This window comes from Trachemys scripta, chromosome 8 (assembly GCF_013100865.1).
Source record: "Trachemys scripta elegans isolate TJP31775 chromosome 8, CAS_Tse_1.0, whole genome shotgun sequence".
In the NCBI taxonomy this organism is placed as follows: Eukaryota; Metazoa; Chordata; order Testudines; family Emydidae; genus Trachemys; species Trachemys scripta.
This window is the reverse complement of record NC_048305.1, coordinates 3,456,560-3,478,575: the sequence shown is the minus strand read 5'-3', so window position 1 is coordinate 3,478,575 and position 22,016 is coordinate 3,456,560. Positions and strand designations below refer to the sequence as shown.

The 22,016-nt window shown below is 44.2% G+C and overlaps 1 protein-coding gene across 7 annotated transcripts in view; it reads left to right on the top strand.

Annotated features, from left to right (window-relative positions):
- The window catches only part of SGCD (sarcoglycan delta), a 501,599-nt gene that overhangs the window by 265,182 nt on the left and 214,401 nt on the right, over window positions 1–22,016 (top strand). Inside the window, exon 1 of one of the 7 annotated variants that reach the window (XM_034778039.1) lies at window positions 7,676–7,804. The exons of 5 other annotated variants lie outside the window; for them this stretch is intronic. In XM_034778039.1, the coding sequence (XP_034633930.1) occupies window positions 7,772–7,804 (33 nt within the window). In that variant the 5' untranslated portion in view covers window positions 7,676–7,771. Of the gene's footprint in view, window positions 1–7,675; window positions 7,805–9,751; window positions 9,845–22,016 lie in introns of those variants that run through there. One more of the 7 variants, XM_034778045.1, reaches the window with a different exon arrangement.

Below are 22,016 nucleotides of genomic sequence, written 5' to 3'. Positions count from 1 at the left end.
ACAGGTTTCAGAGTAGCAGCCGTGTTAGTCTGTATCCGCAAAAAGAACAGGAGTACTTGTGGCACCTTAGAGACTAACAAATTTATTAGAGCATAAGCTTTCGTGGACTACAGCCCACTTCTTCGGATGCATCCGAAGAAGTGGGCTGTAGTCCACGAAAGCTTATGCTCTAATAAATTTGTTAGTCTCTAAGGTGCCACAAGTACTCCTGTTCTTTTTGCGGATACAGACTAACACGGCTGCTACTCTGAAACCTGTGTACAGAAAGTAGAAGGTTATAAGAGATTGCTGTGGTTAGAATAAACTAGAATATATGGCATTTCAGGTTTTGAAAACAAATTCTGCAGCATAATAAAGAGAATGTTTTACCTTTTCTTCATTCCCCTGCTGTTTTCCATGTACTGCCAAAGTGGATTTCTTTGTTGTGCTTTGCAAGTTATAGTAAAACATTTCCTTTTAGTAACCAGTTGAGATTACACAAATGTGTAAGAAAACATAGTAACAGTCACAATTTTACTTAGGATACTTTTATAAATAATTTGTAAAGGGTTAACAACGATTAACAGATGTTTTAATACATGGTTAATTGATTGTGTTAGAGTCCAACAGGTCAATGTGTGGCTTATAATCACCTTCAGTAGATGTGCTCATAACCTATTATCATGCATACAGTTCTTATCTTTAATATGCTTGTAACCTCTATTAACCCTTTATAAGTGTTTCATAAATGGAACCTTAATACAAAGTGTATCCAAAATAATTATAGGCAGACATGCATTACAATCTTACTTCGTCACACATAACAGCATTCCTCCCAAACTAAAGCGAGGGGGTAAATGTATTTTACGCCAACGCTCTTACTTCAAATTCTAGGAATGCAAGGGTCATTCCCCTGTCTTCTGTTTGTTGTTAAATATATCGATCATGTGCTATATACTGTTATAAATCTAGTTAGGGGAAACAAATTAATCCTTGTTCCTGGAACCCCAGCTCCTTATTTTAATTTCCCCTGCTCCGATTTCGTTTACTTTCCTCCTTTCTCTCTTCTCTATTGTCATCTTGAACCTCCTCCTCCGGTGCTTTTGTCTTCTCTCTCTCCACCACCCTTACTTTGTCTTCCAGTGGTTCCTCCTGTTTCTCTCTCTTTCTCTGTATTTTCTTTCCTCTTTTCTATTCCCTGCCCCAACTCTCACGCTTGGTTCGACTGTCAAAGTTCTGCTGTAATGCAAATGATATTAGTAATTAAGGTTGTCATGGGAGCCTTTGTATTATCTCACTTTTTGCGTGTTTAAAAATACCACACCGTGTATTGCCTCGGTGTATTTTTTTGCATTTGTGTTTTGAAAACATGAAAAATATTAAACAAAGATCAGAAGCTCTGGGGAAATTTCGTCTTAGTTACACTGGTGTATCCCAGTTAACTTCAATGTGCCAGTGTAACCAAGAGGAGAATTTCACCCTGTGTGAGTATGAAACCCAGCTGTTAAGACTGAATGGCTATAGGAGTTGGGCTTGAGCCAGCAAAGAGTCTGTTTTCCAGCCTGAGCTATTTGTGGCAGCAGAGAAAAATAATAATATTGTGCTGTTATTTTCACAAAAAAGGCAAGTCTTGAAGGATGGACTAGCTATGGTAGTATCATTCTTTGTCATTCGCCTTAAGTCTTCAAGGGAAAACTGCTCTGAATTTAAAATATAACGTAGCATTTCTATTTCCTCTGAGTTGCTTGCTGCAGGAGAAATTACACGGACTTGCTTCTTCAGTTTGCTGGCATATGGAAGTACTGTGTGTTGGAGGATCCCGGTCTGAGTGACATAGAGCAGAGCAGTTATTTGAATTTGATGGGACCTATGGTCAAACCTGTGAACTTTTGAGATATTTGAAAAAGGGGCTGGCATTGTTATCTTGACAGAGGACCAGTTTTATTTCCTGTGGAAGCATTGTCCAGACTGAATTAGAACGTGAGTCATGGCCAGAGTTGCAATTATCCATTATTAGTGTTTGCAAACATTACAGTATAAGTTTCTCAATGTTTTAGTTACTGAGTGCTTAGCTGTTACGCTGTGTAGCTGGCCTCATTTTCCCACAGACTGAAGTTTCCACTGAGATGGCACACTGATATTTTCAATGTTTTCTTGGGAAGTGGCTGATGATGCTTCATCAGAGAGAGACATTCTTGAGACTCCCATTAGAGATTTGTTTATCCTTTCTTTCATTTAATTAATGGGTGTTTTTCAGTGCCACTAGTTTTCCTTAGTATAGATTCATAGATTTTAGGGCACCATTGTGATCATCTAGTCTGGATCTATACAGCACAGACCATAGAACATCCTTAAAATAATTCCTAGAACAGATCTTTTAGAGATTTTAAAATTGCCAGTGATGGAGAATCCACCACAACCCTTGATAAATTGTTCCAATGGTTAATTACTTTCACCGTTAACAATGTATGCCTAATTTTCAGTCTGAATTTGCCTAGCTTCAAATTCCAGCCATTGGACCATGTTATTCCTTTCTCTGCTAGACCAAAAAGCCCATTATTAAATATGTGTTCCCCATGTAGGTACTTATAATCTGTAACCAAGTCACCCCTTACCCTTCTTTTTATTAAGCTAAATAGATTGAGTTCCTTTAGTCTATCACTATAAGGCAGGTTCTCCAATCCTTTAATCATTCTCATGGCTCTTCTCTGAACCCTCTCTAAATGGGGCCCTGATATGTTTGAACAGCACCTACCACAATGGGGTCCAAACTGGATTAGGCGTCTTGGTGCTACCACACTATAAATATTTAATAATAATAAATTTAAAAACCCAATGATTCCTGAGGTGTTACAGTTTTGAAAGAGGTTCTTCTTTTCCAGCAAATTTAGATTAAAGTATGTGGCAGACACAGTTGTAGATTGCTTAGTCTCACTTGCTGTGCCAACGATTCTGCCAGCCTTGAATTTTCAAAGCAGCAAAAGCAAGATAGAAATAATTGGAAAGTAGAGAATTCCGTGTGTTTTGCACATGTCCCAGTCCCACATACTCTTGTGATATGAAGCCATGATTTTCCCATGGGACAAACAGTGAAAAATGTGAGATTCTTTCAAGTGTTCATGCTGTTATTTTAATGCTGGGGATTTAATGCAATTTTTAGCATGATTCTGTTTAGTTAAGGCAATTAAGGTGTATTACCACCTCTGCTTCCATGCCCGTTGTAGCCAACTGGCATCTCATTGCACAGTTCTTAATCCCAGCTCAGGCATGCCTGTATTTCAGACTTTTTGGAGAGACTGAAGAATAATGTCTCTCAGTTATACTACTAAGCTCCTTTTGTTGTGCAGCGGGAAACAGACAAAGTTGGGTTTGTTAATCATGTGATTCTAATCCCACATTCAATCATAAGCATAATAGTAGCATTATGTATTTTATGTTCTCCTGGCTTCACCTTAATCAGTCTTCTTCTTGGTGCTTGATTGGCAATTTTGTGATATCAAATGGAAAACCAGTGAGTTAGGGAAAAGAGCTCTGAAACTAATGTTTATTCAGTTTAAAAGCACCTTTACTGTGGTGTGTACCTTTTGTATCTATGCATCTCTGCATGACCTACTTGCTTTTGATATGCTGTCTGCAAGGTCAGTTTTTTCAAGCAAAAACAATGGTTAGACACAGAATTAATTTCTACTTTTGTTGTAATTAATACTGATTTTAGCTCTTCCTACGCTTTTAATTATCTGAGCATGAACTCCTGCAGAAACTGAGCTCTAAAATGAAAAATCTGTTGATTACATTTAATATTACAAATATATGTATACACACACCCTATACGTTATTACATTTAAGTAATTAAAGTTCAAAGATGCGAAATAGAGATGCCACGTCACATATGCCATGTCAACTGAGCTATGCTATGAGAATGATGCAGTTGAAAGAAGATTATATTCAGAGCTGCTTTATAATACTGGGAATGATTAAAAAGTTATAGGGCTGGATATTTGAAAGTGCTCATCATTTCACGACTGGAGTTAGATTTTCAAATGTGTTGTTCATGGTTACAGGGCTAGCTTTTCCTCTGTCCCTTTTTTTCTGATTATCCCAACCCGTGCAGGTGTCAGGCCTTGTGCCTTTATCTATCCTAGGGTAGAATTCTGCAATCCTCCACTCTTAGACCAGGGCCTGGCTGCAGTACCCCGTGTATAGTGGACGATTATCACCCTGCAGGTCTGACTGAGTTTTGGGCATCTGGTTTCATACCTTTGACCAGTGATAGTGACCAACAGCCTCCTTAAAACAATAATTGGGCATGAAAGAAACAAGCGAACTAAACATCATGAATACAGCAGTTGAATAGATGGGGGAAACTCCAGCCATACACCTATTAAGTTGGTTGTACACCTGAAAAGAATGGGGCATGGGGTGAGGTTCTTTGCTCTGTGTTGTGCAGGATGTTCACAGTGGTTCTTTCTGGCTTTAAAAATCTGTGGCTATAAGGAAGGTTGGAAGGCAGACACAAACTCCCTGCTCCCAAAAAGCAGCCACTTTAAGAATAGAAATGATCTTGTCAAATACTAAAATAAAACCCTCAGCAAAATATACACAATATGGGAAAAGGCTGCATTCATTCCTCCAGTACCCTCACCTACTTGAGTGAAGTTACAGTGGAGATGAATTTGCTTTCATGTCTGTGTGGGGCTTCAAAGCAACCTTTTGACTTCAGTTTATAGGCAACCCATTAAAAACTTCATGGGACGCACCCAGACCCCGTGCCAAGTTCTCTCTGGTCGGATTCTTATCCTGTCTCCCCTTGAAATCAACGTTCGTAGTGGCTGTGGCCTTGTAGAACTGCCGCCGCTATTCCAGAGTGCACTGAGTGTGGGAAAATGTGCCAACTCTCCCCCCACCCAGTGCACAAGTGCTGCAAATTCTGCCTTAAGGGCAATACTAAGGACGGGCAGCACCATCCTGAGGCGTCTGCAGACATTACCCAGGAAGGGTGCTCTTGTGGTTAAAGCGCTGAACTGGGTCTCTGGAGATTTGGGGTCAGTTCCTAGCTTTGACACAGACTCTCTGGGTAACTGTGGGCAAATCACTTAAAGGCCCGATTTTTAAAGGTATTTGGGTGTCTAAAAGTGAAGATAGGCCCCTCATGGAAGTTCCTCAGCACCTAATTTCCATGGAAGTCAATGGGAGTTAGGCACCTAAGTGCTTTTGAAAATGCAGCTAGACATCTATGTGCATCTTTATGCACCTAAATACCTTTAACAAATCCAGCCCCTGATCTGTTTGTGCCTCCAGTCCCCGATCTGTGGAATGGGGTTAGTAAGATTGCCTTTCTCCTACTCTTTGACCTTGTCTACGCTTGCAGCAGCATGGAGGGTATATGCAGCGACACCCTGCAGAGAAAGGCAGGCTGTGTCTACACTCGCTGCGGTGTGTAGCTCCCCAGGACAGTGAAAGGTCCAGCAGTGGGGAAAGGCTCTGGCAGCGGGACGCTACACTGCTAAAAATAGTTCTTTAGATGTGGAAGGCACTGCTTTGTTGTGTAGAGAGCTGTGTAGGGGGGTATATATCCTAGGGGTTCAGTGCTATTTATACCCATGCTAGCTGAGTGTGTGGTGTCTGTACCCTCCGTAAGTGTAGACCTATCACCTGTGTCTGTCTCATCTGTTTATCTCTTCAAGGCAGGGGATTGTCTCTTACTCTGTGTTTTTACAGCACCCAGAACAATGGGACCCCAATCTTAGCTGGGTCCTCATGATCAGGGGTCGGCAACCTTTGGCATGTGGCCCATCAGGGTAATCCGCTGGCGGGCCATGAGACATTTTGTTTATGTTGACTGTCCACAGGCACAGTTCCCAGTGGCCACGGTTCACCGTTCCCAACCAATGGGAGCTGCGGGAAGCGGCGGCCAGCACATCCCTGCATGCCGTAGGTTGCAGACCCCTGCTCTAGATGCTACTGAAATACAAATAATTAATAATAATCCACATTACAGTGTTGCTTGGGACACCAGGCAAAATACAGCGTTGGTACTGAGTGCCACTCTTATGGAATTGGCTGTGACAAATTCAGTGGCGGTGTGTAGTAATGGTGGTTTAAGTTTCACAGTCGGTGGAAGATAGAGAATGGGTATACGAGGTAAAGTAGTGTAACTCGCATGGTTTGCTCTCCAGTAGGTGTGCAAAAGGAGTGTAACAAATCCTGGCTTCTCAGGGGTGACTCTGGCATGAAGAAATCCCTGGATGTCAGGGCTGGTCTAAAGCAGGGGTGGCCAAACCATTGCTCACGAGGCACATGTGGCTCTTTTACCATTAAAGTGCGGCTCACTGAACCCCCTAAGTTCCCCCATTCTCCATCTATCAGACTCGGGGGATGGGAGGACTCAGGACCTCTGCCTTGCACTGGGGTGGTGTGGTAGGGGCTTCTGCCCAGCTGGGAGGGGGTTCTTGGGGCTTCAGCCCTGCGGGGCACACCTGCCAGGGCTCGGGGCTTCAGCAGGAGCAGGGATGAAGCCCCAACCCACGTTCCCAGCAGGTGTGGCCCGGCTCTCGGACTTCTGAAGAGTGTCATATATGGCTCGGAGGGCCAGTAAGTTTGGCCAGCCCTGGTCCAAAGGATATGTCGGGGGTGTGGCCAGGAGAAGTGGTTTGTGGATGTAACGCACTTCACTCCAGTGATTCCCTGGTGGTTGTATTATGCCTTTGGGCCACAGCCTGCTAGTGTAGTCTAGACCATTTGGCTTGGGGAACCCTTCCACAGCGGTGTCCAGCGCAAACCAGGTGAAGCTGAGAATCTGGCCCAGTGAAAGTGTGGTATGGGGGGGTGTAGCAGCAGGGGATGTGAGTCAGAGAACCAATAGCTTCTTAATGTGCATCCTGTTGTGCCTTGTTGGTAGCAAAAGATAAAGGGGAAAAAATGAAAACTCATTGCTGTCAGGGAGGCTTTGCTTCCAGCTCCCACAACCAAACCCTTACTACCTGCAGTCCTTTTTTTGAAATAGACAGAAAATAAATTGCTGCTGTCAAACATTTTATATGCACTTGCAGAATATTCATCTAAGAAGCAACAAAAGGCATCAGAGGAACGTGATCAGAGCTCATTTTTCTTATCAAGTCAAGAGGAAGTAATGCCAAGATCAGTGATAGCAAAGGATTTTTGACATCATGGAAATTCTTCTCACAGCACTTTGCCAGCTAACTCCAACCCAGCGTGATTTCTCTCACTTTGAATCAATAGCAACTTCTTGCACTGCTGCAGTTTCTTTACTAGTGACTATTCAGAACAGCTTCATCATTTGAATCTTTGCCTTGAAGAAGCAGACGGAGTGCTAGCTAATTTTATTTCATGTCTGTCCTTCTGAACCATCAGCTCAGGAGGAAGAAAAGTATTTTGCCAATGCATTCATGTCTAGATTCTTTGCTAAGCTATTTGGTGTGCATGATTACTTTGGGGAGTTTCCTAACAGGTACTTACTGATAACCTATTCGAAAACTTAACTAGTCACCTGGATGAAATCTCATTGGATTGAAATTCCCTCTCTGAGGAACACAGGTTGCAGTGTCCAGTGCTGCGTATGGAGCATTACTGAAGGCATCATGGCTGCTATATTTTCCTACACATTTTGGCACGGATCCTGCACAGACTTAAGTTTATGTGTAACTTTGCACACATAAGCAGTCCTTAATCTTCCTCCTCTGCATCGTTGTCAAGGATGAGAACTCAGCAACGATCATAGAGCATCTTGTATCATTTAATTATTGTGAAATTACAGTCTTATGTCAAAAATACTATGGATGTGTTGGCTGACGTGATAAAGCTTCAGGTAAATATGTGGGCATGCAAAGCCTGGGCATAATTATCCAGCTTGATAGTATTTTGGAAACAGTAGACCCTTTTTATGTTCCATAAAGAGACCATCCTTGCCTTCTAATTCGTTTATTTTGAAATCAGTTACATTTACTTAATGATCTTTTTTATTTGATCATAAACACTATTTGCTGTTAAAAGGTACAGGTGTGGATTTTTTTTTTCCAGCTAATCATGCAAATTTGCATGTAGGAAGATGGGAGGATTTATGCAGTTATTTTTTCGAGTGTTAATGAATTCAAACAGGATGGTTCTTAAAAACGGATCACTGAGGCAGGTGATATTTAGCTTTTATCTTTAGGGTATGAAATAGAACCAATAGATGTCAATGAAGTTCCAGTGTCAGGTTCTCAGCTGGGCTAAATGGCGATAGCCCCACCGAAATCAAGGCAGCTATGCAGAGTCACACCAGCTGAGGATTTGGCCTTGTGATTTAGTTTAGCAAAATACCCTAAACCAATAGACTGGGGATTTATGGGTAATTTTGGCAACAGCATGGCCTGGTGGATAGAGCTGGACTCGGAGTCTAGAGACCTGGATTTTAATCCTGCTTCTGCTGTTGTGATTTTGGGCAAGTCACTTCACATCTCTTGCCCCTCCCACCCTTTCTCTGTCTTGTCTATTTAGACTGTAAAAAGGGACAGGGATTCTCTTTCACTTCGGCCATTTCTTCACTGCACAGTTAACCTGGGCTCTTACAGGGAGTTTTAAAGCCACCCACACACACCATCCTCTAACATGGGGTTAGAGGTGCTTTAAGCGTGGGATAGCTGACCAGCGCTGCTTTCACTCCGACTTGAACTTGCCCATTTTGCAGTGAGCATGCAGCTAAAATCACTTGAGTACTGATAATCCTCCCATGTCTTTCCCCTATCCCCTGCCCCGCCCCACCCCGCCCACCCCACCCCACCCAGAAAGACAGACAGATTCTCTCACAAAGTACACAATTGACTGGGGAAGAATCCTGGAGCATCTCAGCGCAAGGAACTATGGACTATGCCCCCCCACACACACACACACAGGTGAGTGCAGAAACAGTGAGGATACAGTAACACGGGGAAGGCTTTGGTGTTCACTTACACTTGGGCGAGGCTAACCCAGGTTCTCAGACCCAAGTTACCTGTGCAGTGATGGCTTACTCTGTGTGTTTGTACAGTGCCTAGCACACTGGGCCTTTGATCTTGGTTGGAGCCTGTAGTCTCTACTATTATGTAATAATAATTGTAAGAATGAACAGATTTCAAATCAAAATTATTCCAAAGTTGTTTTGTGGGCAAGGACATATGATTCTAAATATCCCTGAAGAGGAATGTATCTGATTATGGAAGATTTCCCGCCCCCCACATTTAAAAGTACTTGATAGCTAGGTGGTAAATTTGACAGCTATATGAGGTTAATTGCATATCAGGAGTGTACACATGCCAAACATGTTAAGCGTCAGAGAGCTTTAGGGTGAGTTTCACCACTCTGGAATTGGTGTGAGATCAGAATCAGGCCCTGCGATGGTACCTCTTTGCAAAGTGCTTAGGAATCCATTGATGACAGGCCCACGAGGGTGACGTATGCTATGAATGCTCTGATGCTGTGAATAAAGAGACACAGCACAAGTTTCTTGTTAATTGCCTATTCAAAGTAATTATTGCTTTGAAGCATGTAGGTTACTCCTGCTGTTTCTGGGACACGTCATGACATATTAAATAAATCCGGAGTGCACAAAGGCACATCTAATGTATGTGTGTGTTTCTATTGATTTGTTTTTGGAGTCTTCAGGCACTATAACTTTGAATGTAAATGTGCCAGCCCCCTGTCATATCTTACACAGTTACTGGGAGGCTGGTGATTGCGGGCTGCTAACCGTTATAAAAATAGCACACTTGTGGTAACATAGGGCATTAAAATTCTGACTAGCAAGGCTGGTTCTTATGCTTTCTGGACAGGCCTGTTAACTTTTTGAAAGATTTGCAGTGGAGTTTCTGCAGTAAAATAATAAAAACAGGTAAGTGAACAGGGGCACGAGACTGGGAGATAGTTTGTATCAGATGAAAAACTGGCAAAACTCTGGCAGTGTTCCAGAAAATACTCAATGTCGTGTTCCCTGCACCCGCCACTTCCTTTCTTTTGAAGGCCTAAAAGCCTGTGTGATTTCTGTGAAGGCAGCGGAACTCTTCGCTGTTTTGTTACAGTGAATGGATTTAACCTCTCTGTGGTTGTGCGGATGGGGAGTTCTACAGTCAATGTAGCGCTGTTTTGTTTTTTTTATTTCTGTGCTGATGAATAGTCAGAGTGATAGTTAAGTGAGAATGTTCAGTGAGGCTGATGTGAGAACAGGCCAGTGCTATTTCAGGCCAGTAGTTCAGATACTCATTTACTACTCTGTTGAGAAACTCTCAACCTCTGGCCTTCTCAAGCAGTAGGTGCTGCTGCAGACGTTACATGGCATCGTGACGGCACAGTAGGTTACCTGTTACTTAAATTTCAGCATCCTTTAAAAAATGTTTCATAAGCAATAGTGAATAAATGTCCCGCATTGATTTCATCGATGCATCTCTTCCGTAAGGCAGAATGATGCAAAACCATTAAGCCATTCACTAGATTAACTTTGTATTTGGCAAGTGGTTTAGTGGGAAAGGGATTTAGTTTAACACTTTGGAATATAACTGCATCTTATTTCCTTATTTCTAAATGTGAGGGAAGTTTACTCCCATGCCACCATACCATTTAAGCGATGTGACATGAGATGGACGGGCATTTCCGAACGATTAGAGGATGCCATGCAGGACTTTTAACTACCAGGGTAAAAATGCAATATCTCTTAGGGCTAGATTGTGATTTTAGGAAGGGGTGGTATGTCAGTGGCACCAGCCCAAGGGAAGCCCTAGGAGACATTGCTTCCTGTTATCCTGCAGATAAATTACTGTTAGCTCTTGAAAAGGAACGGCTTACTTGCCTTTGCGCCTGCTACTCTGCCCAACAAGAGTGCTTGGGTGGAGGAGACAGTGCTTCATAGACTATCAGGGTTGGAAGGGACCTCAGGAGGTCATCTAGTCCAACCCCCAACTATCCCTCAGCCCTGCTTGCCTTCTCCTCACCTATTTCTCCCATTGGAGAGTATCTGGAGCGCATGGGGGTTATTTTTAGTATTAAAGGTGGGGCATGACATGCGTCACCGTTGTTCACATCAGGATACTTTGGTTGGTAGTGATGAAAATTCCAAAGCAGCCAAACCTGGAGAAGTTTCCACCTGTATTGTGCATTTGGTTACAGTAGGAATAAAGCCCGGCCGTAAAGATGAACTTTTCATTTATCCACAGTAGTTTGTTAAGGAATTAAAGTGCATCTGTTCTTCCAGAGTCATAATAAAGATTTCTGCAGTTTTGTATAGGAGAAGGTTGCTGGAGTGTGAACCACTGTGCTCTTAGACAATCCATGATTATAATTATAGGCTCTCCTACGAGAAAGAAGCTTAGAAGAAAAAGAAAATTGCAAGTACTGAATAGTGAATTGAATCTTAAATCTTTAGAGGAAGAGAAGGGAATACACACATCCCACTTCAAATATTGGCTTGAAACCATATATTCTTTTTCATATTCAGATCCATTGATCCTTACCAGGGGTCTTTAGTTAACCAGAGATTTGGGGGCAGTACCAGACCTGTCCATCTCTGGAGAGAAGACTAAGAGTCAAATTTTTAAAGATATTTAGGTGCCTAACTCCCATTGATTTCAATGGGAGTCAGGTGCCAGAATACCTTTTAAAAATCTGGCCCTAAGCCCCTCCCGCTGATAGGATAGACAGTTTTTTCCCCTCCACCTCTGCCTGGGAAGGGTCCAGAGCTCATTGCCATAACACTACATCTGCAAGACCCCGTGTAACGTGCGTCACCCTGGACCTAAAGTCTGCAGCAGTCTGGTGCGGTGGGCTGGAAGAGCTGTGGCAGCTTTATTTATAATTTTTAAACAAGAAAGATACTGTCTTTGAATTAGGACAAAGAGTCTGGTTGCTGTGGCAGATCTCCTTAGGCAGGGAGGGTCCTGGTTGATTCTCCACTCCAGGAAAGCTCAATCCCCTCCCCAGCTTGGTAGGGGGAGAGAGCTTCCATCCCTGCACGCCCTCCACATCAAGGGCAAACTCAGTGGCAGCAGAGTGGAGCCTCAATCCAATAGCATCATCCCTCTTAACAGAAAGATTTGGATAACTGAAGACAGACCCCCTTTGAGCCCCCAGATCATTCACAAGACACGCATCTTCTTTGCCCGTCTCAATGGTCTCTGTTCAGAAGACTTTCTATTCCTAGCAAACCCAAAAGACTGCCAATCTGACTCTTGTCCTAATTGACAGAACTGCTAAGGTTCTGCCACACAGAAAAAAATCCCCTAACTCGGGGTCCAGTAGGTCATCCAGAACCCTGGAAGGCAAAATTTGTCAGCCTGGAATTTGAGAAGGAACAGTTACAGTGGAAGAGAAAAGGATTCTCCATTCAAGTGATTTCCATGCTATGGGACATTGTGCCAGTGGAAAACACTCCTCCATTTGGTTGGATTTTAAACACAGATTCAGGGATCAACAGAGCTGATGCAGATCTGTAAGGATTGTTGAGATTCTGGAATTTTTGCCCAATGGTGTCTCCATGAACTTCAAGGTAAACACCCAGAAAATATATCCCTCGCCCCTATTGAGAGTTCTGGAGTCATCGAGACCAGGCAAGATTTCCTCTCAGCCAGTCATTGAAAGGTTTCTTGGAGCATTGCCTTTGTTCTCCACTGGTCCCCAGGGGACATTGGTCTAGTTTGATGATCCTGTCAAGCACCCTTTTAAGCCTTTCTTCTCAGTCTCTTTTTACTGAGACTTGATATATTATCTTGAGAGGCACAACAGCATCGCTCCTTTCCTCCATACCTGTATAGAGCCATGAGATGTGCTATGTACCACTGCAGGTGTCTAATCTCCTCTTACTGACGCGTTGCGGGGTGGCGGCAGAGAGGAAGAATCTGCACCCTTTGACCAAAGGGTGCGTGTAACTCAATGAGTCGCACTGTCGTCTCCTTGCCGCAGGGTCTGGATTACAAACCCCACACCTGGCGGGGTACTGACCTCACGGCCAGTGGCTGACACTGCCGCGGGAAGAGGGTTTGGGGGATGCCGATGCTCATTCAGCAGAGCGCTCCCCTTTCCTTTAGACACACTGCACTGTGGTCAGTTCTGCTCATCTCAAGTAGCTGTCAAGCAGGCAGTGAAAGTTTCCATGGTATTATCTGCAAATCGTGGCATCCAGGATGATGTACCCCAACTCATTAAACTAGATGGCAGCGTCCGAGACAGTCTGTGGGCTAACGGATTGTCCAGTTACTGTTCTACCAATATCTCACTAATTGCTTTGTAAAAATACAGAGATGCTGCTTACGAAGGGTGCTCTGTAGAACCAAATTCTCTTGCATCAGATGGTCTCATATCCCACGATATAATAAAAGTACAGCGAGTAACAGAAACAAGCGGAGCTTTCTTTTCCAACAGAATAAAAATAATGAGGAGTGGAAGGGAAATGATTGTGCTATACACAGACTGCTAGTTTGACCAGCGACTGTACCTGCATTACATTTAGGTAGCATGACATGTCTGTACTCAGAAAAAGGAGCATGATGGAACCAGTAGGGAAACCGAACCTTTCACCTCTGGAAGATGATTATTCCAGGCCAAGGTGGAGATTTTTCTTCATCAGGGCAGTATATCAGAATGAAGCTTGTAGAGCAGCTGCGTGTATTTAACCTGATTTCTGAATGAATAAAGGCCAGGGCTGCTCGGATAAGGGTAACAAGTATGGGAAACATTAAGACTTTAATAGAAGAATAATTATTGTCCTTGCCAACAGAATATTTGCTCTTACATCCGTATAATATTAATCTTGAAGGTCTCTTTTTTTGCATTTCTCATGACAGCCCTGCTAAGCATAGGGGGAGGGGTGGGTAAGGTTGTGTGTCTGTGTATGGGGACATGCCTTCTGTTTAAAAACGTCAATGAAGACATTTCATACTATTGATGAATATCCTCTAGAATGTAAGGAAGTCCCATGCCATCTCACGGAACAGGACTCTCTAATGGTAATATTGCCTTGAAAATTACAGCCTACCTAGTCTGAGAATGATTCAGGGTAATTACATTAGTGTTGCTGGAGAAATGAAAAGGAACACTTTCCATATTACCTAATAACAAGCTCTGCTGGTCTGTACGCCTTAAATTATTTCCATGAAGAACCTGCAAATGATAGAAATCATCAGACTAATTAGCAGGTGTGGGTTGGTGGGGGCGGAGTGTATTGCATGACAATCGGTGTTTGGCTGAAGGGGCAGGCAGCACTGTTGCTGCTGGGGAAATAGCCTTGGTGAGACATGATGCAGAGGTTTTCTGATTAGTGAAGTTAGGATCTATAAATGAGTTCAGGGAATTCACAGGTCCTGGACCTGGAGAATCGCCTATCACAAGTCCTTTGGGTCAGCATGTATAACACTGAGCATTGTCCACGTTATTGGCAGGTTACACCTGGGAAGCTGACTCAGAAATTTCCCCTGCCTCCAGCCCTTCTCCGTGCAGGAAATGAAAACTCTGTGGGTATGTCTACATTGCAATAAAACAAGCGTGACTGGCCCATGTCAGCTGGCTCAGGTAGCAGAGCTATCACATTGTAGTATAGACATTTGGGCTCAGGCTGGAGCCTGGGCTCTGGGACCCTCCCCCATGTGGGGTCCCATAACCCAGGCTCCAGCCCAAACCCAGACATTTACACTGCAATGTTATAGCCCCGTGAGCCCAAGTCAGCTGATATGGGCCAGCCGTGGCTTTTCATTGCAATGTAGACATACCTTGCCATACCCACCGCCTCCTCTCGTGGCTTCTAATCCACCTCGGGGGCCGGTCTGATAGTGGGACCGGGAGTGCAGAAGGGTCCTCTGTCAGATCCAGGCGTTTGGCAGCAAGTGTGCAGTAATGGCAATGACCTGATAATTCTCTGAAGGCTGAGCGCCAACGCGCTAAATCTCTGGCTGCCTAACACCTGGGAATGTGATGCTTGTTTTGTGTCAGCAGGGTGTGGTGCTTCGTCACAGATCAGAGATGGGAGGATTTATACCTTTCGGATCCACTTTCACTGTATTGTCCCCAGCCCTTAGGGCAAACCATGCCGTTCAGAGCCTCACCTCTCCGCTCACTGGGCCAGCTTCTGTCTACATCTGGGGGAAATCCATTGGCTCCAGTAACAAAGTTGAGGTCATTGGAGTTACTCTGGGTTTACTAAGGTGTAACTAGGGGGAAGGGATAGCTCAGTGGTTTGAGCATTAGCCTGCTAAACCCAAGGTTGTGAGTTTAATCCTTGAGAGGGCCATTTAGGGAACTGGGGGAAAAATCTGTCTGGGGATTGGTCCTGCTTTGAGCAGGGGGTTGGATTAGATGACCTCCAGAGGTCCCTTCCAAGCCTGATATTCTATGTTAACAAATTAAATCTACCACAGAGGTCGAAATCTGCCCCCCAGTCCTCTTTTAAGATTTCAGTTTTTGTTCCTCTCGGAATGGCTCTGCTGGAGTGTCTGTTATTTTAGCAGTGTTATAGAAGACACTCAGACTACTGGATTAACTCAGCATTACTATCAGCACTGCTTTTAAGATGTCTAATTCTGTGGCCCGTTTTTACCCTGTCTCGCTTTAGCTGTCAGCCTGCTGCTGTGTGTTAACCACAGTTGGGGACAAATTGCAAAAATCAGAGCCAGATCCAGAATGCTTTGAAGTCGGGGGGGATAGGTAAGGCTGGGATTGTCACTTATGCCTTGTACATGGCAGGTTGCAGGGCTGCTACTCGCGGGTGAGGCTTCTTTAACAGATATGGTCTGATAACAGAGACACCGCAAGGCAGGGAGGGTCTCCGAGCCCGGGCTCCACCCCGAGCCCAAACATCTACACTGAAGGTGTTAGCCCCATTGCCCAAGCCAGTGACCAGGGCTCTGAGACTCAATGCCAGGTTTTTTTTATCTCAGTGTAGACATACCCCAAAGTGCTTTCACACTAAGGTCTGTTACACACACCACCACCTAGAGGCTGAATAGTATAATACAGTTTAGCATTCGATTACAGGGATCTTATGTCAGGTGCATATCCAGATTCAGTGGGGCGGCCCATTAAAGTGAAGCACATACTTGAATGCTTTGCTGGCTATCACAGGGCCAGAAAGCTCTGCACCTCCCGAGCCCCTGTGTATCCTCCCCTGGGGTTCAGTTACAGGGAATAAACAATACCTCAGATTTCTAGAGAGTGCTTTCTCCTTTTCTCCCTTCTGACCCTTTCAGCCACCCAGCCAGGCAGAGTCAAATCCCTGGTTTTGGTTCCCTGGTGACTTGTGCCCTCACTTAATTATAGCCTGTGATCCCTTGGATCTCACAGGAGTCACTTTACTTGTTATAACATCGCATCCTTTCCCTCCTCCTTCGTCCCCTGACCCCCATCACACATTTCTCCGATGAGGTTCTCCCTATCTCCTATGAAATACCCACTGGCTATTTTACAGACTACTGCCCATTGGTCATGCTGACCAATATTGTCTCGTATTCCCCCATCTGGTCTGTGTGTAACCATCTGTTGTCTCTTGTCTTGTACTTAGATTGGAAGCTCTTTGGGGCAAGGACTGCCATCTCAATGGTCTCAAGTTGCAGTGGGGGAGGTCTAGGTTGGATATTAGAAAACACTATTTCACTAGCAGGGTGGTGAAGCACTGGAATGGGTTACCTAGGGAGGTGGTGAAATCTCCATCCTTAAAGGTTTTTAAGGCCCAGCTTGACAAAGTCCTGTCTGGGATGATTTAGTTGGGAATTGGTCCTGCTTTGAGCAGGGAGTTGGACTAGATGACCTCCTGAGGTCCCTTCCAACCCTGATATTCTATGATTCTATGATCGCTTTTGTTCTGTTTGTACAGCATCTAGCGCAGCAGAGTCCGAGACCATGAGTAGGGCTCCTAAGTGCTATGGTAATACAAATAATAAAGAATACTAATGAAGGCAGGCTATTGTAATAATTGCCATTGGTTAAACAAGATGGGGACCCTGTATTTTTTTCTGATTACATCCCCCCTCAGCACTGCTGGGAGAAGTCCTTTCACAGAGCCAATATGACCTTTCTTTTGTTTGCTATCCCTGACCAAAAGAGTTAACTTATCAGAGAGCTCAGTATCTACATTACCTCTGAATTTAAAGAGACCAGGCTCCCATCAATCCTAGACTTTTATCCTACATGAATTCATATATCAAGTATGAATAATTGTCACACATCTGTAACTAAGGTCCAAGCCTGCAACTGCTTATGAACACATTAAAACGGAGATCAAAATGTGTGAGAAATTACCTTTTCTCCTCATTCTCATATTTTGAAATAGTTAATGGGTTAATACTTACAAATAGTCAGAGGATGGGAAAACACAAGAGATTGCTGAATTACCTAATTCAGAATTTAAAAACGGTCCTTGAAATTGTCAGAGCACGAGATCTGTGTATGTAGGGGGCAGGGTAGTGGTATGCAAATAGGTATTATCCATTAAGCTGAATTAATTGTGTATTTATATATCAATGGCAAGTATTGAAGAACGTGGTTTCAGCTACCAATGGATAACACTGTGAGCCTGACTACAGGTCAAGATTAAGTGCAACAAACTTTAAGTAACAGTTTCCAATTTCCTTTCCTCTTTTACGAGTATTCTAAACCTGTTGTGTTCTGGTTCCAACCAATTTTGTGCCTAATTTTGGCCTTACACTGAGGAACATCTTAATACACAAATGGTCCCATTGAAGCCAAAGGTGCCACTTGTGGAGCAAGGTGCTACCCAATATGAATAAGGGTGGCATAATCTTGCCCCCTGCCAGTAGCGCACAGGATTGTGGACCTTACATGGATAACTTTAGTGCAGCAGCCAGAGCTTCTGTGAATTGCCTGGCGGTGAAGCTTTGCCATACAAAATGGAAATCCTGACACATTTTGATCTCTGATTTCTAGGATACTGGAGCTTTTATATTATTTATTTAGTTCTGATATTGCAAATATCTCCAATGTTCTTTGAGTCCTCCAAGCCCTGTCAGCACTGAGAAATAACGGTAGGTATGTAGATAATTATGTCAATATAATCTCAAGTTTATGCTTCACGGTTCATAGAGCTTAGGTAGCATTGGAGGTAACACAAAGGATGGCTCAATGATTATAAACCTAAGTGCCTTTAAGCCGCAGTATTGAGGCTTGAAAACATTTAAACATAATGTGTACAAATGAGAAGGGATGAAAACAACTCCGGCAAAATGGCTGAGCTCCAAGGATCTTTTTATGTGTTTCTTGATGACAAAATAGTTAGGCGGTAACGCAATTCACATTCAGATGCCCTTAAGTACCAATGAGGTTTGTGTGATGCCTCACAGCTTTAATGTCAATATTTATACACTTGGCCTACTAATTATACCATTGCAAAAAAAAAAAAAGAGGCAATATTAATGCTGTCAACCCTCCATGTCTATACTTGCATCATGCCATTAATGCAGAAAATATGCTCTAATTAGGAATTATGGTGTGACAGACTGATCGTATCCTGGACTAACCTTAGAAAATTAAGATAAACTTTATGGAATTACTGAATTAGGTTTAACACCTTTGGTGTCCATTGTATTAAAAATGCAATTGCTTTTGTGTTATTGTAGGATTATCTGTAACTTTTCTAGGGATTTGATTAATGTAAATGTTAGGAAGTTGCAAAAACTGGGACAATATGTGGGAAGTGGGTTTCTTGGGAAGTACTTGGAAGGCCTTTGGAAACTATGCTTTGTGGAGAGACTCCTTGTCTGCTAATTATGTACTCCTGGAAACTTCAGATCAAAGATCCTGGAACTGTATAAAGAGTGGACTAAACTTTTCATGTGTGTGCTAGTTCTCAACTGAGACGGTTATGAGCTTGTGACCACAAAAGAAACCTCTTTGGGTGTATGAGGGACTCGCCTGCCAGAGCCCATGCTGAAGACAGCTTGGGGGGAATTTCCAGTAAGCTTAGTAGCATGCGTATAGGTTCTTTTATTGTTTTTAATATGTTTTCTCTGTAGTGCTTATACCCTAAGAATAAATATACTGGCATAGGAAGTGCTATGTGGTAACTTATAACCACTGGCTATCATTCTGTTGTTAGTCTCTGAAGAGAAGGAAAGAGAAGCCTGCTTAGGCAGCCTGTCCTTTGCTGGGAAAATCACAGTATAGTCAAGGAACTGTGCAGTGTGGAGATACCCTGATCAGGAGGGAGCGCGACATGTGTCTCTAGAAGAACATAAAAATGGCCATACTGGGTCAGACCAAAGGTCAACCTAGCCCAGCATCCTGTCTTCCGACAGCGGCCAATGCCAGGTGCTTCAGAGGGAATGAACAGAACAGGTAAACATCAAGTGATCCATCCCCTGTCACCCATTCCTAGCTTTTGGCAAACAGAGGCTAGGGACACCATCCCTGCCCATCCTGGCTAATAACCATTGATAGACCATGAACTTATCTAGTTCTTTTTGGAATCCTGTTATAGTCTTGGCCTTTACAGTATCCTCTGGCAAGGAGTTCCACAGGTTGACTGTGCATTGTGTGAAAAAATACTTCCTTTTGTTTATTTTAAACCTGCTGCCTATTAATTTCATTTGGTGACCCCAAGTTCTTGTTTTATGAGAAGGAGTAAATAATGTTTCCTTATTTACTATTATATCGATATCCTCATTTAATCTGAGTCACTCTAGTTCATCCATTTTATCATTTAGACTTCTAGTATTTGTAAATAAGCACTTCAAAAACTTGTCACTTGTTAGCTGTCTGCCATTACATGATGTAATTGAATGGGACTTTTTTCATTTGATTGTTTCTCATCAGATCCTACCCGTATTTTATCATCTTCTGTCCTCTCCTCTTTACTAGGACATAGAGAATCTCCATTAATAGATCCTCCCCAAAGGGATGCCTCTGTCCGAACCACGTGCTCCTCCGCACCTGTGGGCTTTCCCTCAGCCCTTAGTATAAAAACTGCTCTAAAACCTTTTTAATTTTAAGTACCAGCAATCTGGTTCCATTTTGGTTTAGGTGGAGCCCATCCTTCCTGTATAGGCTCCCCCTTTCCCCAAAGTTTCCCCAGTTCCTAATAAATCTAAACCCCTCCTCCCTACACCATCATCTCATCCATACATTGAGACCCCGCAGTTCTCCCTGTCTAACTGGCCCCATGCGTGGGACTGGAAGCATTTCAGAGAATACTATCATGGAGGTCCGGGTTTTCAATCTCTTACCTAGCAGCCTAAATTTGCCCTCCAGAACCTCTCTCCTGTCCTTCCCTATGTCATTGGTACCTACATGTACCATGACCACCTGCTCCTCCCCCGCACTACACATAAGTCTATCTAGATGTCTTGAAAGATCCACAACCTTCACACCAGACAGGCAAGTCACCATGCAGTTCTACTGCTCATCGCAAACCCAGCTATCTATGTTTCTAATGATCGAATCGCCCATTACTAATACCTGTCTCTTCCTAATAACTGGAGTTCGCACCCCTGGAGAGGCATCATCAGTGCGAGAGGATACCACGACATCATCTGGAAGGAGGGTCCCAACTGTGGGATTGTTTCCCTCTGCTCCAGTTGGATGTTCTCCTTCCCTGAGTCTTTCATCCTCCTCAACAGCACAGAGGCTGTCAGACCGGGGGTGGGACCATTCTACTGTGTCCCGGAAAGTCTCATCTGTGTCCCGGAAAGTCTCATCTGTGTCCCTCTCTGTCTCCCTTAGCGCCTCTAGCTCAGCCACCCTGGTCTCCAAAGCCCGTACACGGTCTCTGAGGGCCAGGGGCTCCTTGCACCAGATGCACACATACGCCACCCACCCATAGGGCAGGTAATCATACATGCTGCATTGGGTGCAATAAACCGGGTAGCCCCCACTCTGTTGCTGGACTTCTGCCTGCAGTCTCCTTTTACTTCTGCATCTCGTTCCTTTGTTGATGTTTTGTTTTTAATCGGGGGGTGTTTATGGCTTTAAGTTTAAAGAATGTTTAGTGTATCTTCCCACACACACACTCTCCCTCGCAAAACTCTCATGTTAACTGTTCCTGTTCACTAGATCCTCTGGTTGCTTAGGAGTGGGCCTTTTAAAGCTCTGGTCTTCCTGAGTAGCTCTCCCCTCCCCGCTCTCCGGTTAAGGGTTGATGGTGCTAAGGGGCTTAGGGATCAAAGCCTCATTAAGAAGCTCTCAGTCTTGCTTAGCAGGCTTCTAGGCTTAGCACACACAGGGTCAGCACACGGTCCCCCAAACAAACAGACCACAGGGTATATTTCAGTCAAGCAGCAAGCACACCACAAACACACACACACACACACACTACAGACAACAAACTTACCTCAAGGGTCATGTAATCACTCCCCCTTCACCTGGAGAACTCTCTCGCAACTCCACCCAAGAGCGGTAGCGGCTAGGGAAGCCTGAGAGCAGGTGCCCTTGCTAAACCCGTCAGAGGAAATACAAGTGCAAGTGCCTTGAACTGGGACATAGGAACATTGGGGGAAGAGATTATTTTCATTTCTAGTAGGGGATGGAGCCCTCTTGAGTATTTGAAGCAAAGCACGAGTACCATGGTAAGTACTGAGTCAACCTACAGCAAAGGGTCAAAATGGTCCCACTAGAGCTGGGGTCTCAAACTCAGTTTACCTTAGGGCAAGTGCCAGTCCTCAAATCTTCCCAGCGGACCGTCTCTCATGCCGCCCAGAATCCGCCCCCCCAAAAAACTCTGCCCCTCACCTGCCTAAGGCTCTGGGATGGAATTTGGGTGGGGGAGGAGGTCTGGGGTAGGGGATTGGGGTGCAGGCTCTGAGAGGGAGTTTGGGTGCAGAAGGGGTGAGAGGTTGGTGTCTGGGAGGGAGTTTGGGTGGGGGAGAGGGTGTGGGGAGGGGTTGCAGGCTCTGGGAGAGAGTTTGGGGGCTGGGGGCATGTGGGGATGGGGCGCAGGCTCTGGGAGGGAGTTTGGGGGCTGGGGGCGTGTGGGGACGGGGCGCAGGCTCTGAGAGGGAGTTTGGGGGCAGGAGGGGATGTGGGGAGGGGGTGCAGGCTCTGGGAGGGAGTTTGGGGGAAGGGGGTATGGGAAAGGGGAGGGG